The sequence below is a fragment of the Cuculus canorus genome, chromosome 8 (genome assembly GCF_017976375.1).
Source record: "Cuculus canorus isolate bCucCan1 chromosome 8, bCucCan1.pri, whole genome shotgun sequence".
NCBI lineage: Eukaryota > Metazoa > Chordata > Aves > Cuculiformes > Cuculidae > Cuculus > Cuculus canorus.
In genome coordinates, this window is record NC_071408.1 from 15,563,904 (window position 1) to 15,585,473 (window position 21,570).

The 21,570-nt window shown below is 40.1% G+C and overlaps 1 protein-coding gene across 1 annotated transcript in view; it reads left to right on the plus strand.

Moving 5' to 3' along the window:
• Window positions 1–9,421: 9,421 nt before the first annotated feature.
• The window catches only part of ARHGAP29 (Rho GTPase activating protein 29), a 52,838-nt gene continuing 40,689 nt past the window's right edge, over window positions 9,422–21,570 (plus strand). Inside the window, 2 exon segments of the mRNA XM_054073001.1 lie at window positions 9,422–9,556; window positions 12,030–12,375. Of these exon segments, the coding sequence (XP_053928976.1) occupies window positions 12,114–12,375 (262 nt within the window). The 5' untranslated portion in view covers window positions 9,422–9,556; window positions 12,030–12,113.

Consider the following 21,570-nt stretch of genomic DNA (forward strand, 5'->3'; position numbering starts at 1 on the left):
AGTTTTTCAAAGCACAGAAAACCTGGATTCCACAGCACAAGAAAATGAATAATAATAAATAACATGTGTCATTTAAAACAAGGCCAGAGTCTGTTCTCACATCTGTTATGTGAATCTTATATTACAATAGCATCTGCTGTTTTACAGCTAATCCGATTCATCATTACTATTTAAAGAAAAACAGGAAACAAAACAAAGCCATGGTGTTGGATTGGCAACTTCTGGGCCAAGTCCAGTGAAAGACTTGGTGTCCCAGCCCACAGCCTGCAGGGAATCCAGTATTAGACACCTACACTCCCTGTATTGTGAATAGGAAGATTTAGGAGCCTCATTATAGGACAGCTGAACAACCTGTGCCCTGAGCAAAAAGCCATTAAGGTCAGCAGGAAATCCCCTTCAGGAATGTAGATGCTGCACTTAGGCTGTGGGAAGGCTCGCTGCTGAGATTGCAGCTCAGGAATTGTCCCTTGGGACCAGGCATCTACAACAGTTCGCATCAGAAACTGAGGAGAGCTCACTATTTTTACTGAAGCTCTTGTGCAGTGGTTCAGGGATTAGCATACTCAAAGATATTTAAGAGGTATTTAGTAACTTTCTAGCCCTCAAAGAGCCCATACCTGTGTCTTTTCTACTGACATTTATTTATACCAGACCTACTCATATGGACATGTCTCAAAACTGCATGATAGATATTTCTTCCCTCTATTTTTAATTATATTCCTTGAGTGAAGATCCAATACCTTAAAACAAAGGAAATACTGATCGGTGGTAAACCTCAGTCCCTGACCCAAATTAGAATGTCGATAATGTAAAAGAAGGTAGTAAAAGTAGCAAGTACTCTCCTAGAAGCTTTGTTTGAAGCTCGTATTCATGATCATGAGGCGTTCATGATCATCATTGACAAAAACAAGCAGATTTTTTTCAGATTAGAAAGACCAATGACAAATTATGTAAACTGCTGTACTGGAGTAGGGGTAGAGCTCTGTCCTGAGGCTGATGTTTGTTGCTAATCTAGTTATATTATCAATAGCTATATATAGCTACAGAATCCCCATGACAATATTGCCTCTGGATATTGAGCTGAATTCGCTAACGCCAAAAGAGACAGGCAATAGCATGGAATTTTCAAAACCTATGAACACATTGTAATTGCTTCAGCAGCTTCATTAATATACCCTTTAGCACATGTACTCACCCGTGTTCAATAGAGTAGGGTGTCATTTTAAAGAACTAAATTAATAGATATTATTAAGACTACTGTATCACAAAGCAGACTGTAATACTTAATTTCGTAAGAAGATGTTAGAAAGAACCTGACGGAGATACTCAAGTCATGAAGTCCAGGATGAAAACCACTCAGTGAGCAACTTGTACAAAAAATACCTCTTCAGGCAATGTGACCAGCATATGAAATTCAGTAACACTTCAGATCAGCTATATATTGTAGCTGGATTATGTTTTCCTAGCCTTGGTAATATTACAGTCAGATGCTTCCTCTGTAGTTAGAGCAGAATAATCAGACGTATCTACTTTAGCATAAAGCTTAATTATCAGTGAGCTATAGTAAGAGTAAAGTATGCCTTGCTCTGTAGTGATGAGAATAACCTGTATTTTCCAGTCTTTTTTCATCCTCAAGTACTAAATAGTGGCCATTAGTCATGCACAGCAGAATGCAGTTCATCAACTTTCCCTCCTCTATATCAGAGCGGTCCTCTCGCTGCAGTTCAGATATACTGTTATAACAGCACACATAGCCACTGTGCTTCAAATTCACCACGATAAACTCAATTGTCCTTCCTAGCCAATATCTGCCATATTTATTCTTTAACTACACCCACTAAAACAAGATTCACTTACACTATTATGAGGATACGTATACTGAGAATACTATATATTTTGTGTAGCATAAGGCAGGTTTTTTCTTACATAATTGAAAGCAGCTATGAATAGTTTTGTTTAAACCTTTTTTTCTTCTTTTTTTTTTTTTATCCCTCCTGAGGAGGGGAAAACAACCCAGAAACATACACCATCGTATCTGGAACAGATATATTGGCATAAAAGCTGAATATGAAACAATTTCTTCCTGTACGAACTGTACAACAGCCGAGCTATCAACCGTGCTGATCTGTAGCTGAGTCTCTCTTTTATTTGTCTAGGCTCCAACATAAAAATACGAGCCCTGGCAACAAAACCACATATGGAAGCCAAATAGAGTCTGTGAGACTAGCATAAAAGCCCTAAGTGACAATGAGAAAAAATATTCAAGCTTCACCTAAAGCAGGTTGTGAGGTTGCAGCTCCCCACCCCGCCATGAACTACTGATATTATGCTTGGGTTTGCCAGCATTGAGGCAAGCTGTACTTGCTCTCTTGGCAAAAACAGTTCTAGTGAACTGCAAGGCCTTTAACCATAGGGGTTCTTTTAACCTGCATCATTTTATCAGGAATGGATTTGGAGAATCGTGCCACAACATCAGAGGCAGGAGAAGGAAGGATGAGGCAAAAGCATAGCTCTGGAAGTAGCAACCGCTTAATCATACCTAATACATTTGATTGCTGCTTAAGGAATTTACCTCTCCCAACCTGGAACACATTGTTGTCTCTGGCAAATATTTTTAACCTACATTTTATTTTTCCTCTAACAATAGCTATGAAACTATGGAGTATGAGAGGCTGTATTTGCTACACTCAAATTGACTTGCTGTTGTGTTAATAATTATGCAAATGGGGGGAAGGAAATGTTTCTAGACACACTTTTTTGTGGTTCTTGTTTTCATCTAATTTATCAAACACCTAGGGTACTAAAACCTGTCAAGAATATATAAAGGATTTTTTGCTTTACAGCTGAGAGTGGCAATGATTAGTGTTTTGGGGAGGATTTTGGCATGCTCCAGAGCACTGAGAGAGAAACCCAGGGGCATCGGGAACCCCCACAGCTTCTGCAGGCCTGGCATGCTGAGGGATTTCACAAGCTGGGTAACACTGTCTCCGTATTTTATACTCTACTTCAAACCCTTAATTCAAAACACAGAGCCAACAGAAGCTACATCACAACGCCCCTTCTCCCGCAAGGCAATTCCAGCACCAACAGCTTTGCTTCCCACCTCTCTCTCAGCTGGCAGGCAGTAACCCTGCTACCCAAAGCACATCAAACCAACAGCCTGGCTGTCAGCCCTTGGCAAGATACCACCTACAAGCAGTTCCCAGCCAAACAAACCTCCTGTTCCCTGTAGAAACAGTCTGTTTCTCTGCTAACCCTTAATTGTTGGACTTTCTCTCCCTGAAATTCAGCCGGTACTGGTGCAGCAGGTGGGGCTTACTGGGCCAGGGTGGTTACCTGCAGGCCTCCCAGCTCCCCAGGCAGCAGGTCGCTCTGCCATAATTACTGTTGGTTAATTGTGCGTTTGGCAAGTTGTGAAGGTTCTGGAAGTTGTTTCCTTCATGCAGTCTTTCATTCCTCACCACCCACTGTCCGCCTTGGCAATTACTAGTTAAGGTGGAAGATTTTTTAAGAAACTACTTGTTAAAAGTTAGGAAACGGGGTGCTGCCTGTGCCAGTGGCAATCCTTTTCCCTGAAGGATTAGCAAATGGAGTTGTGCTGTGTCCAGTTGCATTTCTCACATCATGCTTCCACCCTTGCATCATTTTTGAGGAACAGTTTATGACAGCATGTAGCTCATGCTGAGCAGAGCAGGACATTGTATAAAAAGAGGAAAGACCAGGGGAAAAGTTTTAAATTAGATTGGTTGATAAAACTGAAAGAAAAAGCCAACGAGTTTTGAGGAATCAGGTTTGAGAATAACTGCTCTGCATTGGACTAAATATCAGCTAGGTCATCTGAGAGAAAAAAATAAATAATTGTGAAACAGAAGAGGGATTAGTGATGAAGACGACTGTTAGCAGGGGGAGAAGTGATTGTTTCCTATAGAAAAGAGAGAGGCTTGTTCATCACATTAAAAAACGTGGAGGGATCATCTTGGAGGGTGAATTGTAATGAGTCATTAAACAAAAAATACAGTTTCTAATACCTGCTAAAGCTATGAATTTCATTTCTCTTGCTCATCTTTTGAAATGTTTTTTGATCTGCCTTGAAGATTAGGAAGAGAGAGAGATGGTTGATCCCTGAGGGAGAAGCATGTCTGCAGGAGATGGGCTGTTTCTGTTCTCTATCAGTTGGCTCTGCAGGTTCATTCCAGTGCATAGTGGCTCCCACAGTTTCACCCACATAGCTCCCCTAAGGGCATTTGGTGGGCTGGCTGAAATGTCGGATGTTCTAGAGGTGCATATGAATCTGGGTATCTCAATGGATTCCCAGGCAGATGGGTAGCATTTATTAAAACTGAAATAGAGATCTCATGAGAGAAAAAAATAAATTCTTTTATAAACCAGCAGTAGATGCACTGGGACTGAGAACATTTTTTCTGAGTTTCTCAGACTTTCTCAGTATTCAGGTTTGGGTTCTACCTGTTCTTCATTGACTGTTCATTAAAACTTAAAATGTAGCTGTGGGCAAGGTTTTGTTTTACCAAAAATGTCACATTATTTCCTTTAAAAGTCTTGATCTGAGTCTTGATCTTTTTCTGATCTACAAGTGACGTTGGCCTTTCACAGACACCGGTATATAAAATTCTTGAAAAAAATAGTTTATGGAAATGCTTCTTGTCTTAAGAGCAGTATTCTGCTTGCTGGTATGTAAGCAGAAGGTGAAAATTTCTACCAAGCTATCTCTCTCAGTAATTTCTTTGATTTTATTTACAGTAATGTGCCATATGTGGCTAGAATTGCGTTCTTTTCTCAGCTGTTTCTTCCCTTGCTGACATAGCAGTTAACAACAGTAACAAATATCCAGCTCTGTATTGAACTCTTACTGTACGCAGTAAGTTACATACTCAAAATTTATGTCCTCCAACTATTCTTGAGCATTTGGCAGTTCTGCAGATACATAGAATAGATAGAGTATTTTGAAACTGTTTTCTTTACAAACGTAATTTTCCCAGTTCTAATTACGTTAACGCTGCCACATAGAAATGTTTCTTTTGACAGTGATTGGAAGCTACCGTACAGAGTGGCTTTCATCAGGTAGGATTTCCTTGGATTTCAAAGGGATTTTTGTATGGGTAAAGCACTATTAAACACTGAGAAGGGAGAAGTAGGTACTTGGATTTTAGTCCATAGATTGATGGTTGGTTGTTTTTTTTTTTTTTAAAAAAAAAGATGTGCTATTTCTTTTATTTCACTGTGTAAACATGCTCTATCAGGAAAAAAAAAACCCTGTTACAAGAATCACACAAGTGGCTTCTAATGTGTTAGAGGTTTCAGTGTCTGCTCAAAGGAAAATTCGGCATTTTTAATGAAGACAAATTCAATTTTGGTGTCTCTTCTTGGAAAATATGAGGTCTGACACAAAAAAAACCCCAAGACTGTGCCTGTAACCCTTTTTATTTAACAAATTAAGAAAATCAACTACAATCACCTTCAAAATAGTTCCCTTCTGAGTTGACACACAGCTGTGTATGATGCTGCCAATGTTCAAAGCAATTCCAGAGATCATTTTCTGAAAGGCTGTAGAGGATCTCCAATGTTTTTGCTTTGACATCTTTTACCACGATAAAAATGGGTTCCTTTGAGCACTGTCTTAATCTTTGGGAATAAGGAGCCAGGTCTGGCAAGCAGGGTGGATGCTCAAGCGTCATGATGCTATTATCAGCTAAAAACTGCGTCACAGACAAAGCGTTGTGGGCTGGCGTGTTGTCTTGATGTTAACTCGCTGTTCACTCTTGCACACCAACATTTGCCAACAAAGACTAAGAAAACATCTGTAGTTGAACACATGTCCACCGTTAATAAGTGAAATGATTGAGCTGCGCCTTGTCTCACGGTGACAGGTTAATACACGTTCTATAATCACAGTTTTGTCTCTCCTCTCTCACTCTGGTTTCCTGAGCTACATGGTTAGTCTTGGGGTTTTTGTGTTAGATTTCATACATTGTTGAGACACTCTACTATTTTTACTGCCCTAGTCTTCACTATCTGCCTAATAACTGATTGTTCATTGAATGAACTGGTTGTTCAAGCAAACTATGATAGCTGGATGAAGTGCAGAAAAAAGGTGACTCACACAATGTTTCACTTGCTCAACTTCTGTTGCTTCCCTGAAGCCTGCATTAGTGATGCTGTAGGTTATACTTAGCTAAAAAAGGAGTATTAGCTTTGTGCAGTAGCAAAGGATGACCAAAATACAGCAGCTGTCAGACCCTTAATCCTCCTTCCAGTTTATCTGCTGCAGCAAAAGTTGCAAGCTGTGATATAAACCTGGCCTTTTATGCACACCATATTTTCTTAAAGGTAGATCTGCTATTTCCATTTCTCTTTCATGTAATATTTTCCAAGGCAATTTAGGAGGTAATCAACACTGTATAGTCTGGGACGTGGTTGCGTTGTTGCAGCTGTTTTGTGCTCGTCTTGATTCAGGGGGAAAGCAGAAGACTCTATTCAATTTGGCAGACAAACTGAAAACGAGGAGGAAAAAAGCTCTGAAAAAACGAAATGAAAAAGGACAATTGTTTGTTGTTTTACTTTGAGGAAAACCCAAAACTTCACTAAGCATTCACATAATGTGGGAGATGTGGGCTCAAGCCCTTTTTTCAAAAGATGTTTGAAGCTAGGCCTCCCACAATGTAGAACGCTTTTATGTTTTAAATCAAAAGTGCCTGAAACAAAATATATCAGAAGCATTAAGCCATGTAAAGGTAGAATTTTTGCTTTTTGTCACTCACTTTCGGTTTGACCTCTGGAACTGATTTTTTTTGCAAATAAATAATTCACCAAAAAGAATTTGCTGAATTCTTGTATAGACATGGGTTAGCCTATGTGGGAGCTGAGATGAGAGAAAGAAGACTAATGCATGCGGGGACTGAAGCATAACAAAACATATGTCTACTTCAGAAACACTGAAAGGACTACAGCTGTGTATGTACTGGGAACAGCTGAGTTTATTCTTCCTTGCATTTTCTAAAATCTGCCTCTGAATGGTGGGAATATGTTTTCAAAAAGAGTGCCTGGAAGGAAGAGTGAGAGTCTGCTTCAGCTGTACATTTTTCTTTCTAACACAGGTTGGGCAGACCAAATAGTATCCTTTACCCTGTCTTCTGTCTATTGATAAATATAGGTGGAATTTCTTGTTAATGTTTTTATTGCTATTGGACACTTAACTAATGGTTTCAATGACTTTTCCCACAATAAACCTTTAATACTTTTTCTGATGATGGGATTGTTGATTGTACTATTTAACTTGCATTCCCTACCATAGTCCCTTGCATTCATGTTAAATTAGTTTACAATTGTTTACTCTGGCTTGATTTTGACATCTGCTGGATCAATTACATGAATGATCAAAATCTTTTTGAAGCTCAGGGCATTGTTTTCTTTGTTTACTTTTGTCTGTACTTAGAAGACTTGACGAATTTATAACCATTTACTGGATTTCTAAATTTACATCACATTTTATTTAGGATTTTTGTAAGGTAAGGTAAAGAACAGTGCTTAACACTGACACTAAAGACAGGTAATATCACAGCTTGTTTTAGTTTGATTGCTTAGTTTCAGGCTTTACAAATTCCAACAGAAGCAGAATAAATTTCTTCCAATAGAAGCAATTATGGCATATATGGAGAGTAATAATGGACCAAGGAGAAGGTTGGTGCTCTGGCATAAAATAGTGAATGAGTATTGTGGTGGGAAAGAAGACTGGAGCAAGGATGGGGAATTTCAAGATGTAGAGCCTGAAACTGCTAGGGTTGAAGGACTAAGGCTAAGATTTAGATTCTGAGGGCTTCAATGAGTTATCGAGAGTATTCCCTGTTCCAGAGCTTGGGCATTGGATCTAAGACTGCTGAATTTAAATGGCCTTTTATTAGCACTGAATAAAGTGTGGATTTGTAGTCCCTGCCTCTAGAAGATGGAAAAACTACTGTTGCCATCAGTCACTCTGAGCTGATGTAAACAGATGCCTGTATAGAGGTCTAAAGGTCCTGATGCTGCTGGGATCTGAGTTTCTGTATTATGCTCCAAATTTCTGCTTTTGCAACTTACTTTTCTTCTTCACCAGAAAAACGTGCATAGATGTGCACACACAACTGAATTCAGAAGCTGTAGTATGCCAAAATCCAGGCTATCTGGGTAGCTGGATCCACTCCTATCCCAGAGGTGTAGTTACCTTTTTGTTTTGTTACTGCTTTTATTTTCCACAGGTAGCCAACAGAGCTCATCCAAAAATAAAAGCAGTGTGTGTGCACACACACAGCTTACTCACTCCTGATAATACTGGCAGCTGTACAATGAACAACACACTGGATCCAGGAGCAGAGGGTGTGGGAAGCTGAGAACAAGAAGTGTACTCTCCTTTTTGCCACAGTGGTTTTTGTTTGTGAGGCAAATCACTTTAAAGTAAACGTTGTTTGCTAAACACCACGTAGTCTGAATTTGGACTTCTCCTCTGTTCTGGAGCTCAGATGCTTGTGCACAGCAGATGCCTCTGTGCAGCTCCCTTCCCGAAGTGCTGCTCGCACCCTTGCTCTCCGCGTGGCAGGGCTGAGCTCCCACAAAGGCGCTGCTGGCAGGAGCAGGATGGCAAATCATAGAATGGTTTGGGTTGGAAAGGACCTTAAACATCATTCAGTTCCAACTCCCCTGCCATGGGCAGGGACACCTCCCAACAGATAAGGCTGCCCAAGGCCTCATGCAACCTGGCCTTGAACACCTCCAGGGATGGGGCAGCCACAGCTTCCCTGGGCAACCTGGGCCAGTGCCTCACCACTCTCATTGTAAAGAATTTCTTCTTACTATCTCATGTAAATCTTTCCTCTTTCAGCTTAAAACTGCTCCCCACATCCTATCCCTGGACTCCCCGATAAAGAGCCCCTCCCCAGCTTTCCTGTAGCCCCCTCTAAGTAAGGGAAGGCTGTTACAGAGCCTCCCGGGAGCCTTCTCCAGGCTGAACAACCCCAACTCTCTCAGCCTGGGCAGAGAGATCAAAGGGCAGAGGTGCTCCAGCCCTTTGATCATCTTCGTAGACCCCTTCTGGACCCATTCCAACAGCTCCATATCCTTCTCATGCTGGGAATCCTCCCTTCCCGTGTCCCATCGGCCATTGTTCTGCTTATCATCCCCCTCCCCCGGGCCGCCCTCCTCGCCCCGGCCATGCACGGGGCACTCGCCCGCCCTGCCCGGTGGCCTCCGGGCAGCCTGCGGGAGGTGGCGTGGTCATAGGGGGCGTGGTCAGGTGAGGAGGCGTGGCTACATGAATGACTAGCCAATGGGAGGGTGTGTACCACAGAAAGTGGGCGTGGTCATTATATAGCCGCGCCCCTGTCTCGTTTGCGGCCAATGGCGCGTCGAGGGGCGTGGGTGGGCAGGGCTGGGAGCGGCGGCGACCCCGGTGGGCGGTGGCGGGGGGGGTGGGCTGCGCTGCGGGTCGGGCGATCCATGGGCAGCGGGGCGCGAGTACGCAGGGCCCGCGGCGGCCCGGCTGCTGCCTGCGCTCCGCCGCCGCTCTCCGGTAAGAGGGGGCGCCAGGGGCAGTGGGAAGCTGTGTGGCAGGAGAGGGGGGAAGCGAGGGGCCGGAGGGCGGCCGGAGGGGCCTGGCGCTCGGGGCGGTACCGGGGGTCGCGGCTCCCGCGGCAGCGCCCGCTCGGGGTTTTCGCCTCTTTCCCTCCGTACGGGGGAAATTGTGCTGGGAGAGCAAATTTCTGAAATATCTGGCGGCGTTTCTCCCCCTTCTTCCCGTCGGGACTGGCAGCGGCTCGCGCTGAACCAGAGGAGTCTGGAGGCGTTTAGAGAAAAGCGGGTGGACGCTTTTCCTATTGCGAGCCGGAGCCTCCTGAAGAAATATGAAACACTTCTCGGTAATGAAAGGCATGTGTTCGGCGAGGGAGGCTCCCCCTCTGCCTCCGAGGCAGGAGGAGCCGGCGCAGGGTCTGGAGGTGCCGAGGGAAAGGTGCCTTGTACCCAACTGCTCGGCTCTGGTGCCGCTGCTCTGCAGCGAAAGTTTCTCTCAAGTTCTTTTCCCATTCAGAAACGCTTTGCCATCGCTTTTATCATTTTCAAAGTGGCGGCGTTGTAGTACTTGCTGTTCGTCTGAATAATAATCAAAAAGAGACGTATCTAAATTAATACAGCTTTAAAAGTGCGGACTTGCTGCAGGAACAGGTCTAGCACCTCATGCCTCTTCAAGCTGCCTCTGAAGCTGGCTAGACTTAAAAGAGGCATGTCTTTTAAATAATATGAAAATCTCTGTCTCGATACAAATAGATATCACGCTTGTTAAAGGGAGAGAAGGTTATGTGGGGTTTTTTTCTCCTGTAATTGTGAGGAGGAATTGCAAAATAGCTTTGTAGCCGTGAGAATTGCATGTGGGAACAGAAGAAACTTGCTTAAAAGCTCTGCTTAATGTTTGATGTAAGCCTTATTTCAATCTGTTAAGGTGTTTGGAATTGCTTAATTATCTGCATTATTTATGTAGTCTCATGTGTACCCTTATAGGTACTGACTTTAAACAGTAAACAGAAATTAGAGCAGTTAATGTGTGTTAAATTCTGAAGTGTCCTGTCCTCCCCCCAGCACACACTCCCTGGGAGGGCTGCCAGATTAATTATAAAAACAACTGCTTTGACCACGTCCTCTGATATTTTTAAATTACAAAAATAAATAAAGCAGAAATAATGGAAAAATAATTGATGTGCATTAGACTAATGCCTTTTGAAATACATCATGGGAATGTTTGAAATTTTAAAGGCACTACTTCTTCAGCTGGGCTAACCAAATAAAAAGCATGCAAGATAGCCCATTTCAACCTGCATCCTTCTGTCTTAGTAACTTCTATTTTTAGCTACAAATAATTAATTTGAGATTTTGCTGCAGATGTGACTGCAGCCCACATTAGCTTTTTAGCTGTCATGTTCCAATTTGTTTTCTTTTCCCCAGCAGTTTTTACCGTATACTGTCAACATTGAGAGTCTCTCCTGGTGTTGAGAGAATAATAGCAGGTATTGTGTGAGCTGCTGGAACCATACCTGACTCTGCCACCTGGAGTTCGCTGCTTTGAAATGAATCGCTTAACCTGACATGGGGAAATTTGCAGTAGTGTTCTGTTTTTCCTAAATGGAATGAATATAGGAAGTCACTTAGCTATACCAATATAACGTCCCTCAGATTTGTGCATCTTTATGATGGAACTTGCAAGATGTACAAAAGCAGAGCAGCAATCTTCAAGATAGCCTCACTGAGATTTGCAGATCAACACTGATACTAAAAATATTTTTAAATCTCTTCACTTTTCTAAATCTTTCGTAGAATCGTAGAATGGTTTGAGTTGGGAGGGACCTTAACGATCATCTAGTTCCAACCTCCCTGTCATGGGGGTTTCCTTTGGTTGCCTTTCACAGTAAAAGGTAGTAGGCTGAAGAGCCTCTGTAACTTCTTACAGGATATCTTCCTTTCTCAGACAAATTGTGATAGGCCACAGTTTCTTGCTTGGCACAATCTACACAAAGAAAAGTCATCCTATCAGATCAAGGCTGTTAGTTATCTTAAGAGACAGGATGCTGAATACAGCTTGGTCAGGTTGATGCAAGTGGGGATGTTGCTCATGATTGGTGTCGCATCAAGTGTTTTTACAATTGTATTCAGTTGTAACATTTCAGGTCCCAGAGTAGATGTAAAGAGCTTGACTCTTAAGGTTTCCAGGATAAATATCCAGGGAAGAAACCTTTCTCATGAAACAAATGTGCATCATAATTAGCTTTTGAAATAATTTCTGCATACCATTGATTTTTATGCAACACTGCATATCTGCTATACAAATAAAACCAACTTCAAACGGTGAAAAACCCTTATAATACTTCACTTGAGCACTGTAATGTAAAGCAATGACATCTTGAAAGAAGTTTGGGACCGTGTCAGTACTTGCATATATTTCTGTGCTAATCAGCATTTTTCCTTCTCCTTCACCTCCCCCCACTCCAATTTTCAAGGGTTTCATCTTTGGCTCATCAAATGGACAGTAAGCGGCACTGAGTGTTAACTGTGAGAGCTCTGCAAGCACAGTGGCTGCTGGGATGTTGCGACAGAACGGTGGAAGTAACAAGCGTGGTTTGGGATTGGCCCGACTGTCTACCTCCAACTTCTTCACCATCTCTAATTCAGGAAACTGGGGAATGGGGCGCAGCACGAAGAGCAGCTCTTTGAGCAGTATTAGCTCCAACTCTGACTGCTATGATAATCCTGTTGTGGATCCAGAATATATCATGCAACTGGTGAATGATGTCAGAAAATTTGCAGATGTGCTACTCTATTTGAAGGAAGCCATTCTTTCAGAAGGTGTGTCAGTTGTTATTTATTCTTAATTCTTAGATTTTGTGAAACTCATACAACTCTGTTCATATGCCTTTCAGTAGCCTTTACTGTGGGTATTCTCCCTTGCCCTTTACCTTCCCTGTTTATCCTCCTCCCCCACTTCCCCTCCCCCAGCATGATACGGGAAATGGTGGTTGTTAGTTTGGGTTCTGTATTTCCTCATCAAAACACTGTGAAATCTGTTTCATAATCATAACAAGGGAAAATAGGCTTTTAGCAGGCTGTCTAGGCTGATGCTAAAAGTTAGTGAGACCATCAACTGATTAGTTTTTAACCACTTGAATATTTTTGTCATTCCAAAGAGTTCTGTTAATATTTAGGTGATGCTTCGGTTTCCTAGGCTGCTTTGGTTTGGTTCTTGAAAGTCCTCTACAGTAGTAGTGTGAGTTGTGTAACTCTTGTGCTTCCTTCCTCTACAAAATAAGTATTTACCATCTTCTGCCAGCAGGTGGAAACTGCCAATTTTCTTACTTATGAGGATATATATGCACTGTTGCGTGTTCCTGTTCCTTTAGGGAAGTGTTCTTAGTCCATTTTTGGTCATCAGCAGGAAAACTTTTATTTAACATGCACAGAAATGTTATCAAGTTAGTAGCTGAAATACTGTCCAGAGCCGTTTTATTTAAGATGTCCTGAGTGCTGAATATTCACAGTCACCCCTGCTTTTCAAGTGAATCTGCACAGAGCTGAAATAGCTCTGCCAAAAGATATGGACAAATCTTAACAGAGCAATAATTTGAGACCAGTGATCACTTCATGTCATCGGTGTTTGATGATGCACATCATCAAACTGAGCACAGAGGTTAAGAGGAGTTATTTGTGTGATGGTGCGTCTGGTTCCTACTGACACTAGTATGTATATCCCATAAGAAAGAGCTGTCAAAATACTGAAGTATTCCAGTTACCACACAATTGTTGTTAGTTAATATTCAGCTTAAAATATTGGACTTGGAAGACCCAAAAAACTAGCATGGAAGACAGGAGTTGTCCTCTTGTTTTATACTATGTTGTGGAATTGATTTGTGAAACAGTGTTGCCCGTTTAAAGGATTGTTAATTCATAAACGAAAGATACATGTTTTCCATGGGTTGGGAGTGTTCTTTTTGACTTCTGTGCCCAGAATCTCATAATACATTGAGCTCTGTAACGCTGAGCTTGCTTACTGCTGGCTGGAGACAGCCTTATGGAAGTGGTGTATTTTGGATTGCAGTTCTCCATCCTATTTATCTTGGGAAATGTTTTCAGTTGTCTGTCAAAAAAATTACAAAAACTTAGTAAGGTGATTGAACAGACTTGTTACACATAAAATTCTGGCTTATAATGCTTGCAGCTTACCACCATCCTGAAATTAGTTACATGAATTATTCCAAGGTGAAATCAATTGCAGGGATAGGAAATTAATTTCTTCCTTTTTGGACAGCATTCATCTATTGACTTGCCGTAGATTTTGTTGACTAATAAAACTTTGCTCTAAAATTTATGAAATAAGAACTAAAACCGAATTCTGCTTCTAGCTACAGAAAATAAATTCCTGTGATGTGTACATGCTGCATGCATCTTCAAGCAGTTCAGAAGTAGCAAATGTAATCAGTGCAACGGGGTTGCATCAGTGAGCTCTAGTATTTGCTTGGCAAGTATTTATAGAGTCTGTTTTCTTCCAGCCTCCAACTACTATTCCCTCAGTTAACTTTTTCATCTCCCTCATAGAACTTGCTAGTCTGGCAGATTTGTCTAAAAACTCCTTTGTAATGCGCAGTAATTTCACTTTTGACCATGTGGCTGCCTGTTAACCAGGGCTGACTGTTCCTCTGCGGAGGTCTGCATCAGTAGGTAGGCTGATTCTACTGGGTGCACGCCTTGAATTTCATACTGACTGATGGTTGTATTCCCTGCTTGTGTTATCTGGGCTGCTTTGGAGGAGTCTGGCAGTTATTCACCTATGGTTCGCTTAGCATTCTCCTGATGTAGTGATGACTCAGATTTTTTTCATCCAAGATATTATTTTGCATGATAATATGCATTCGTGTCTGAACGAGATCAAAAGTGCCTTTCAATTATAGATTTTTACCATGTTTTGTACGATGCCAATGGAATTCCATATATAATATGAAGAATAAGTTGAGATATCTTTTAAGGGGAGTGCTACGTAACTGAAATGTTTGGTAGCTTTCAAGGCTAATTCTTTGCATTATTTATGCTAATATAAAGTGATTTCTTACAGTAATCTCATTGTCATAATACAGAATAAATTTTGAGTATTGCTTTTCAACTACGATAAACCCAGCATAGTAAGTTACTTTGATTCATTTCAGACTCCCACCCAATAATGTTTGTTGTATAAATTGAAAGCTAAAAACCTTGGAATCTTCTTGCTGGCACCAAGTAGGGAACTTGTTTCTTAATGGTACTTTGCTTAAAAAACCAAAATACCTCCATTCCCTCCCTGAAAAAGCCCACCCCTCACAAACTCACAAACAAAAAACCCTGTGAACAGAACTGTAAAGTTGAAAAGTTTGTCAGCTGTTTGGTTATAAGGGAGCTGCAGTTGCCACTCTGTTGAGTGAAATGCCATGTGTTCCATACACTTCAGTTCTTGCTGTCTTTTTTGTAAATACCTTTTTGAATCTAGGCATTGTACTTACTGGACATAGTGATCCAACTTGAGGCATAGAATCAGGATACTTTACCAATGTCTTCATTAAAGAAGATATCTAGGCATTTTTTGAGCCTAGGTCAATGAACCCAGGGCTGTTTCACAAGTAATTGTTTTATTTAATTTTGCTTCATGACAGGCTGAACCTGTAGTGGATTGAACTGCATGAACTGTTAGTGCATCAGTCTTTTGGTCCAGTCTTCAGTTACATTTCCAGATGAATGGCATTGTGTTAGATGACTGACGTTAGTAAGGATATTGTCATTGTGTCTTTATGTCTGAACTGGAAGATCGTCTTAATTTGTAGCATTTGTACTTTGAGATAATTAAAATATATTGAGGAGACTCAAAATAAGTCAGTCTTCTTTCCTTTCTGGTAAGAAAATGAAAACAGTTCCCTAGGAATCCCTGCCTGGAAGGCCAAACTTGAGAGTCTGTATATGAGAGTATATATGTTGAATTAACACCTGAAAAACTGAGCTCATTGCCTGCAATCTGTGCTACTCTTTAGACTGTTCATTTGAGTTTTCAGTTTTATTGGTAGTGTTCTGTATTCTTGATGTACTGCAGGATTAGTTCCTGTTTCAGTTTTAATGTGCGACCTAAGTACAAACTGTTAAGACATAATGGCTTGAAAAATCATGGGTTTTTTTTTTGTATTTTGAGTTCTGATAGTTCTTTTCGGCTATTGGTTGAGAGTAAAAGAACCTAATTGTTGCTTTCAGCTTGCACCCCTCTTTGAAAATCTGAAGGCTGGAGCTATCTGTGATCTTCAGAAGTAACTTCATAGTAGAGAATGTTTTAGGAACTGAGAAGTTGTTTGCCTCCCACAGCGACCTACTGAGACCAAAGTATTGAAAATAGGTATGAATTTCAAGTGTGTGAGGCATACTTAAGCTAAATCCTGTAACTTGAGGAGGTTTAATTCTTATCCAAAAGCGTGGATTTAATGCCTCTGTGAGTAAGCCCTGTTGAATTCTGAGGCCGGGTGACTTTTATGTGCTTGATATTTTCTTTGGGAGAATAGGAGATGTGGGGTAACTGCTATATATTGTCCAATATTTTAAAAATCTGAGGATGCCTATACTTCATAGAAGTTGTATAGAAAGCATGAAAGCCACATTTTGGGACAAAACATGTAGGACCTACCTCATACAAACTTCTATTAGAGAATTTATCAGTTGAAAAATAGAATTGGATATTGCATAGATATGCAAGGCTGAGAACCTATTTAAGAATAGCTATTTACCTGTGAAATTGGCAATGCTACAGTCTGTGTTGTTATTGCTTATAATAAATTCCCCTGTTGCTTTAAGCAAATGATGCCACTGTGTGGTCTTTGTTCAAATGAGATTCATTTACTCAGGTTTAAAAGGACCACACAAAAGAATATTCCTAATTAGAAGAAATTTTACTAGGTGTTTCACTTTTAAACAGTAAACAGTAGCTTTTACTTGTATCGTGTCAGAGCTGGAGGAGACATTCCTGTTTCCCTGGTCTGAAGATAGTTAGCTACTAGTTTTGTGACATCTGCTATTTTTTTTTTTTTTTTGTAACGAATGTAATGTAGACTTCGTACAGTAAAGTCTGCCCTTGGGACTGTGGGAAATACTGTGTTTCATTATGAATAGCTGTAAGGGTAAAATTTGCATGTGGTTGAAAAGTGCAGGAGTAATTATACTTTATACTTAATGTATTATCTTCTTGACTGTATTTCAGAATATGTTTAGGAGTTATTGCTTGCTTTATCACAAACTTTGAAGTAATCTTCAAAGTATGATATTGTGTGCTTCATGTGGGTAATTCTGCATCCTTTTCATGAGCAAAAACATTTTTCCTCAAGTTCGTCCTATCTTCAACTAATCTAAACTGTAACTTATTCTGAAATGTTAATGTACCCTTTTTTCCACATGTCTTAGAAAGCACAATAGCAAGATAAAGCTCTTGCCTTTCATCATAGATTTCTCTTTGAGGATAGGATTTTGCTCTCTGGCTTCTTAGTTTGAGAAGTATGAGGGGTTTTTGTTTGGTTTTGGTTTTGGTTTGGTTTTGGTTTTGTTTTTTTTTAACTGACGCAGAGGTGAAAATACTGGTGAAGCTGGATGGCCTGGTCAGGAATGTCTGCACCTTCTTTATAGCAGCACCAATACTTTCAAAAGGATCAGGAATGCTACCTAACTTGAAACCTATCAGATCCTTATTTTTGAAGGATAAGATATTCAGCCCAGTGGGACAATTTTAAAGGTGTGTCAAGTTAAATAGTTTCCTCAAAATAAGGAACTTGTAATCTCTAGTGACTTCAAACCCTTCTTTTAGTGCTGTGGTGGTTGGAATTAATCACATACTGCACTAAAAGCCAGAAGCAGTCTGCTGAGTTTAGTGCCTAATGATCAAGATGAATGATTTCTCTTCAGCCCTTCCAGGCTTTATAATATGTGCTTTTTTAGCACTATCTATATTTTAGTACAACTAAGGCACTTTAGTATTTTTATCATTAGATGTTCATTTCTTTATTTTATTATAGTGTAAAACATTAATGTCCTTTTTCTAAGGCAGTATTTTTGAAGGTCAGTTTGTCCTGTTTTGCTAGGGAAATCTGATGTTCATTAGCTATTGCAGGGAAAATTACAGATTGAAATGATGATTATTTATAATACTAGGCGTAATTTTGCTGTTTCTTCTTTATTCCAGTCTTGGTGTTTGTCAGTGAGAGGTGCTGTCTTTGATTCACCCTTAATTGGATGTATTTATCTATCTAATGATACCTCATAGTATGAATGCTGGGTAGGTGGGCAAAAGGCTCTATATAAGGATCTGAAAGTGTTTTTCTTTACAACAGTATCTAAAAGGAATGGGGGGGGGTGTTTTGATGGAAGTTGGACTGATTTCTTCAAATTGCTCTGGAAGACAGTGCTGGATTTCTGTTTGATACTATTTTGTATATTGTAGTATTTCATAGTATTACCTTTACAGGAGAAGGGAAAGTAAAATGCTGTCAGGGCAGCAAACAATTTGCTTGTGAATTAATTAAATTGTCTTCAGGATTCCTCTGAAAAGGTGGAGGAGTTAATGTAAAGTGTAGCACATCATTTTTCTTATTCTATGTAGCACAAAAAAAGAAAAGGGAGGGGAAGAAACAAACTATCTATTAGATAATAAATCCTATTACAGAAATTGCAACATCTGAGGATGTCGACAAGTAATATGAAGTGGCATTTTAATGTTAATAATTTCCAAGTTCTAACTGAGTGTTACATAGTTGTAATATCTGAAGGATAATTCTGTAACTTATTATTAAAAGGACCTTTTTTCTGTTTTGAACCTGTACTCAAACTTGGTCCAAGGAACTAACTGCATGTTTCATATGTATTAGCCTGTAATAACGTTGTTCATCCTATTGCTGAAACAAATAAGGTACTAAGAGGTAAATTCTGACCATTTGTATTTATTTCTTTGGATGCTGTTGTTCCAATAGCAGAGTTGGCAGAAGTAACCTTGTGAACCACAGTAGCAGGAAAGCTAGGATTAAACCAGACCTGGAAAGGTGTAAGGCAGCTGGAAAGAATAACTTCTGAAGATGCTCCTGCAGAAATTACAGGGTTTTCTTCCCTCTCAACAGCTGAATTGATGGTACAGTTCTCTGTAACTGCTGAAAATCTACAAGACACATCCAAAATTGTTGGTTTTTTTATTATAATGTGTATGTTTAAGGCTCTGTTTTAAACCATGCTAGTAGTGTATTTCCACAGCAGCTTAAAGGAGAGGCCAGAGGTTAAAATGGAAGGAGACTGTGAGGGTGTAGGCAGAGTTGGCATGGCACTGTGCCCTAGTGCTACAGGATGTGCTGTTAAACCCTGTACCAATTCTTGTTTTCTCTATTGAATGCCAAGTTTGACAGGGGCATATAGAGGGTGAAAGCAGGGGGAAAACAGCAAGCAGCAAATGCTCTTTATAGATGGCAAAGTAATCAGACTTCTTAGCTCTGAGCTTTTGGCATGTCTGCATTTGACAGTCCTCTGTTTTAAACTTGCCTTCCTAAAACCTGCTGCTTATATGCAGAGAAATATGTGCTTCCAGTCTTTCTGACCTGCAAATTCCTTAGTACATCCTTTCACACGTCGCCAAGTAGTAGTAACTTCTAAATATTAGTTCTGCCAATCTGAAATTGAAACTGTTCTTTGACATACATATGTGGAAGTCTCGCAAGCTAAGAGATGTGAAGGATGTAAACAAGGATAAGAATAAAGTAAATAATTCCTTAATTTTTTTAACAAGTAAAATTATTGCTAAGAATCCAAATACAACGGTAGTGATTTTTTTTTCTTTAATGGCTCCTGATGCTTTTTATGGCAAAACTCAAAGAGGGGAAAAAAATACGACGGTATCTTCTTGTAGTAGAGCTCTAGGACCCCAGCAAGCCAGAGACCTCCTGGTCATTTTCCCATGCTTCCCTTACTTTCACACTGCCTGTTCTTCCTGATCTTTGAGATCCCTAGCTTTGAATCCTGTTCCTGTCCAGTGCTAGATTCCTCAGACCCAAGAAGTTCTGCAAAGAAAGCAGAAGTTTGATGTGCTCCAGAGAACTCTGTTCATGAAAGCACTTGGGAAACCTGAATGAAGGCAAGTCTACAACAATCCAACAAAAAGTAGTTTACAGTCAGAGTTTGTGGGAGACACCCACAGATTTCCCCAGAAAGGTTACACTTAAACTTGGAATGAGAACTTTCCCCCTTTCTTGCCATTTCACTCCTGATCATTCCACAACCTGTTTTGCCTAAGCTTCTTGTTTGCTGTGAGTCTGCCATCTTGCAGGCTTTTATTAGGGAGTCTTGGACTTTCAGATGCTGTGACAAGAGCTAGAGCTGGACGTTTTCTTTTGCTTTGCAGGTTTGCAGTATTAAAGCACTGCTTAGTTAATCTGCAGTTATGGAACAATTCTTCTGTTTCCAGTACTCTCAGCAAACAGAGGAGAAAAAACAATGTCTCCTTGAAGATCTGTTCAAGCAAAGCTGTGCTCTTCGTAGTCAAAGTGTAAGCTGCCTGTTAAATGCAGATTGCTAACATTGGATAGTAAATGCTGTTTCTTCAGTTTCAGGGAAGATTGAAGTTATTATTTAACTCAGTGGACCAGCAGATAAGTTTGTGGCTGATAGTACTACCCCTCCCCCAGCTGCATACTCTGCATTCCTTTAGAACAAATGTTCACTTGTTGCTATAGTGTCTAAGATCAGCAGTCAGGAGGGGAGTGTGTGTGTCTTGAAGGTCTGCGAGTATTTAAAATGTAAAATCGACCCTTACGTGCAGTCCGGATATTTTTGTTGACTTTAATAATTAGCATAACTGTTTTCAGGAAAACTCCAAGCTACATATGTGAAGTGCAAAAAAAAAAAGTAATGAAAAGAAACTCCATTATTATTCCTTTTTCATTTCTGATGTACAAAAAAATCTTGAAACACTTAGAGCCTCAGCTATTTTGTTAATTAGAATTATCTTCCCTTTCCATCACAACAACTAGACAAATGACACTGAAATAACAAGATTAGCAAGATGAAAGGCGAGTAGTGATGAAGAGGAGGAATAGTCAGATTTTCTTTTTTGAATGTGAATGTAAAGGTAGGTCTTTCAACAACAAAAAATATTCTAATATAGTTTGCAGCTTGCTTAGGAAACAGGGAAGTCCTTGCACACAAAAACTTGTATCTCTTGGAGGACTCTGCCCCAGTACCTGAAAAATAAGATTTGATCCATACCTAATACGAAGTCTTGTGTTCTTAACAGCAATTCCTGTATACAGGTAGGAGTTTTTGTGTTTAAAAACAAAAACCAAACCCAGTTATCCTAAATTAGCTTTGTACTTTTGGCGAAATGTGTTATAGCTCAAAAATATTCTATTTTCTCATTTCTCATGCATCAATTTGTTGAAGTTGCAGCACAAAACAAGAATATACAAGTAACTTTTGTATACCTGGTGGCATAGGATTATGAGTTGTGACTGTCTGCCATCTTAATGGTCTTGATTTCATGAAGATTTCACAGACTAAATCATTCCTTTTGCACTGGCTTCATTGGGAGTGTTTGTTCTTCCTATTTATTTAGCTAGGTCACAGAACTGAAGCTGACTTGTTTCTTAATTCTGAGCAAGTGTTGATCTAATCTGGCAGTTGCAGTGGTTTGGTTATGTTAAATCTAATGTCTCGTTAATGGATTGGGGTTAGAATTACGTGGCAGGGTAGGAGATTGGAGACTGAGCCTGGATCTTGATCTTCGCAGGTAGCTGTTTTTTTTAAGGCAAGTAGGGATTTTATGGGGACACGTTCCTTTGTCTCCCTAAAATGCCCCTTTTTATAGAAGACTGAAGTGACTCATGTAAGGCTGTAGCAAATAGTTAGGTTTGGGTTAAAGTTTCATCTCAATGGCATTACAGAACAGTGTAACTGAAAAACATAGGGTTTCAGATTTTTTTTTTTTTGTAGAGCCTGTCATTTAGCTGAACAAAAGATTTTTCT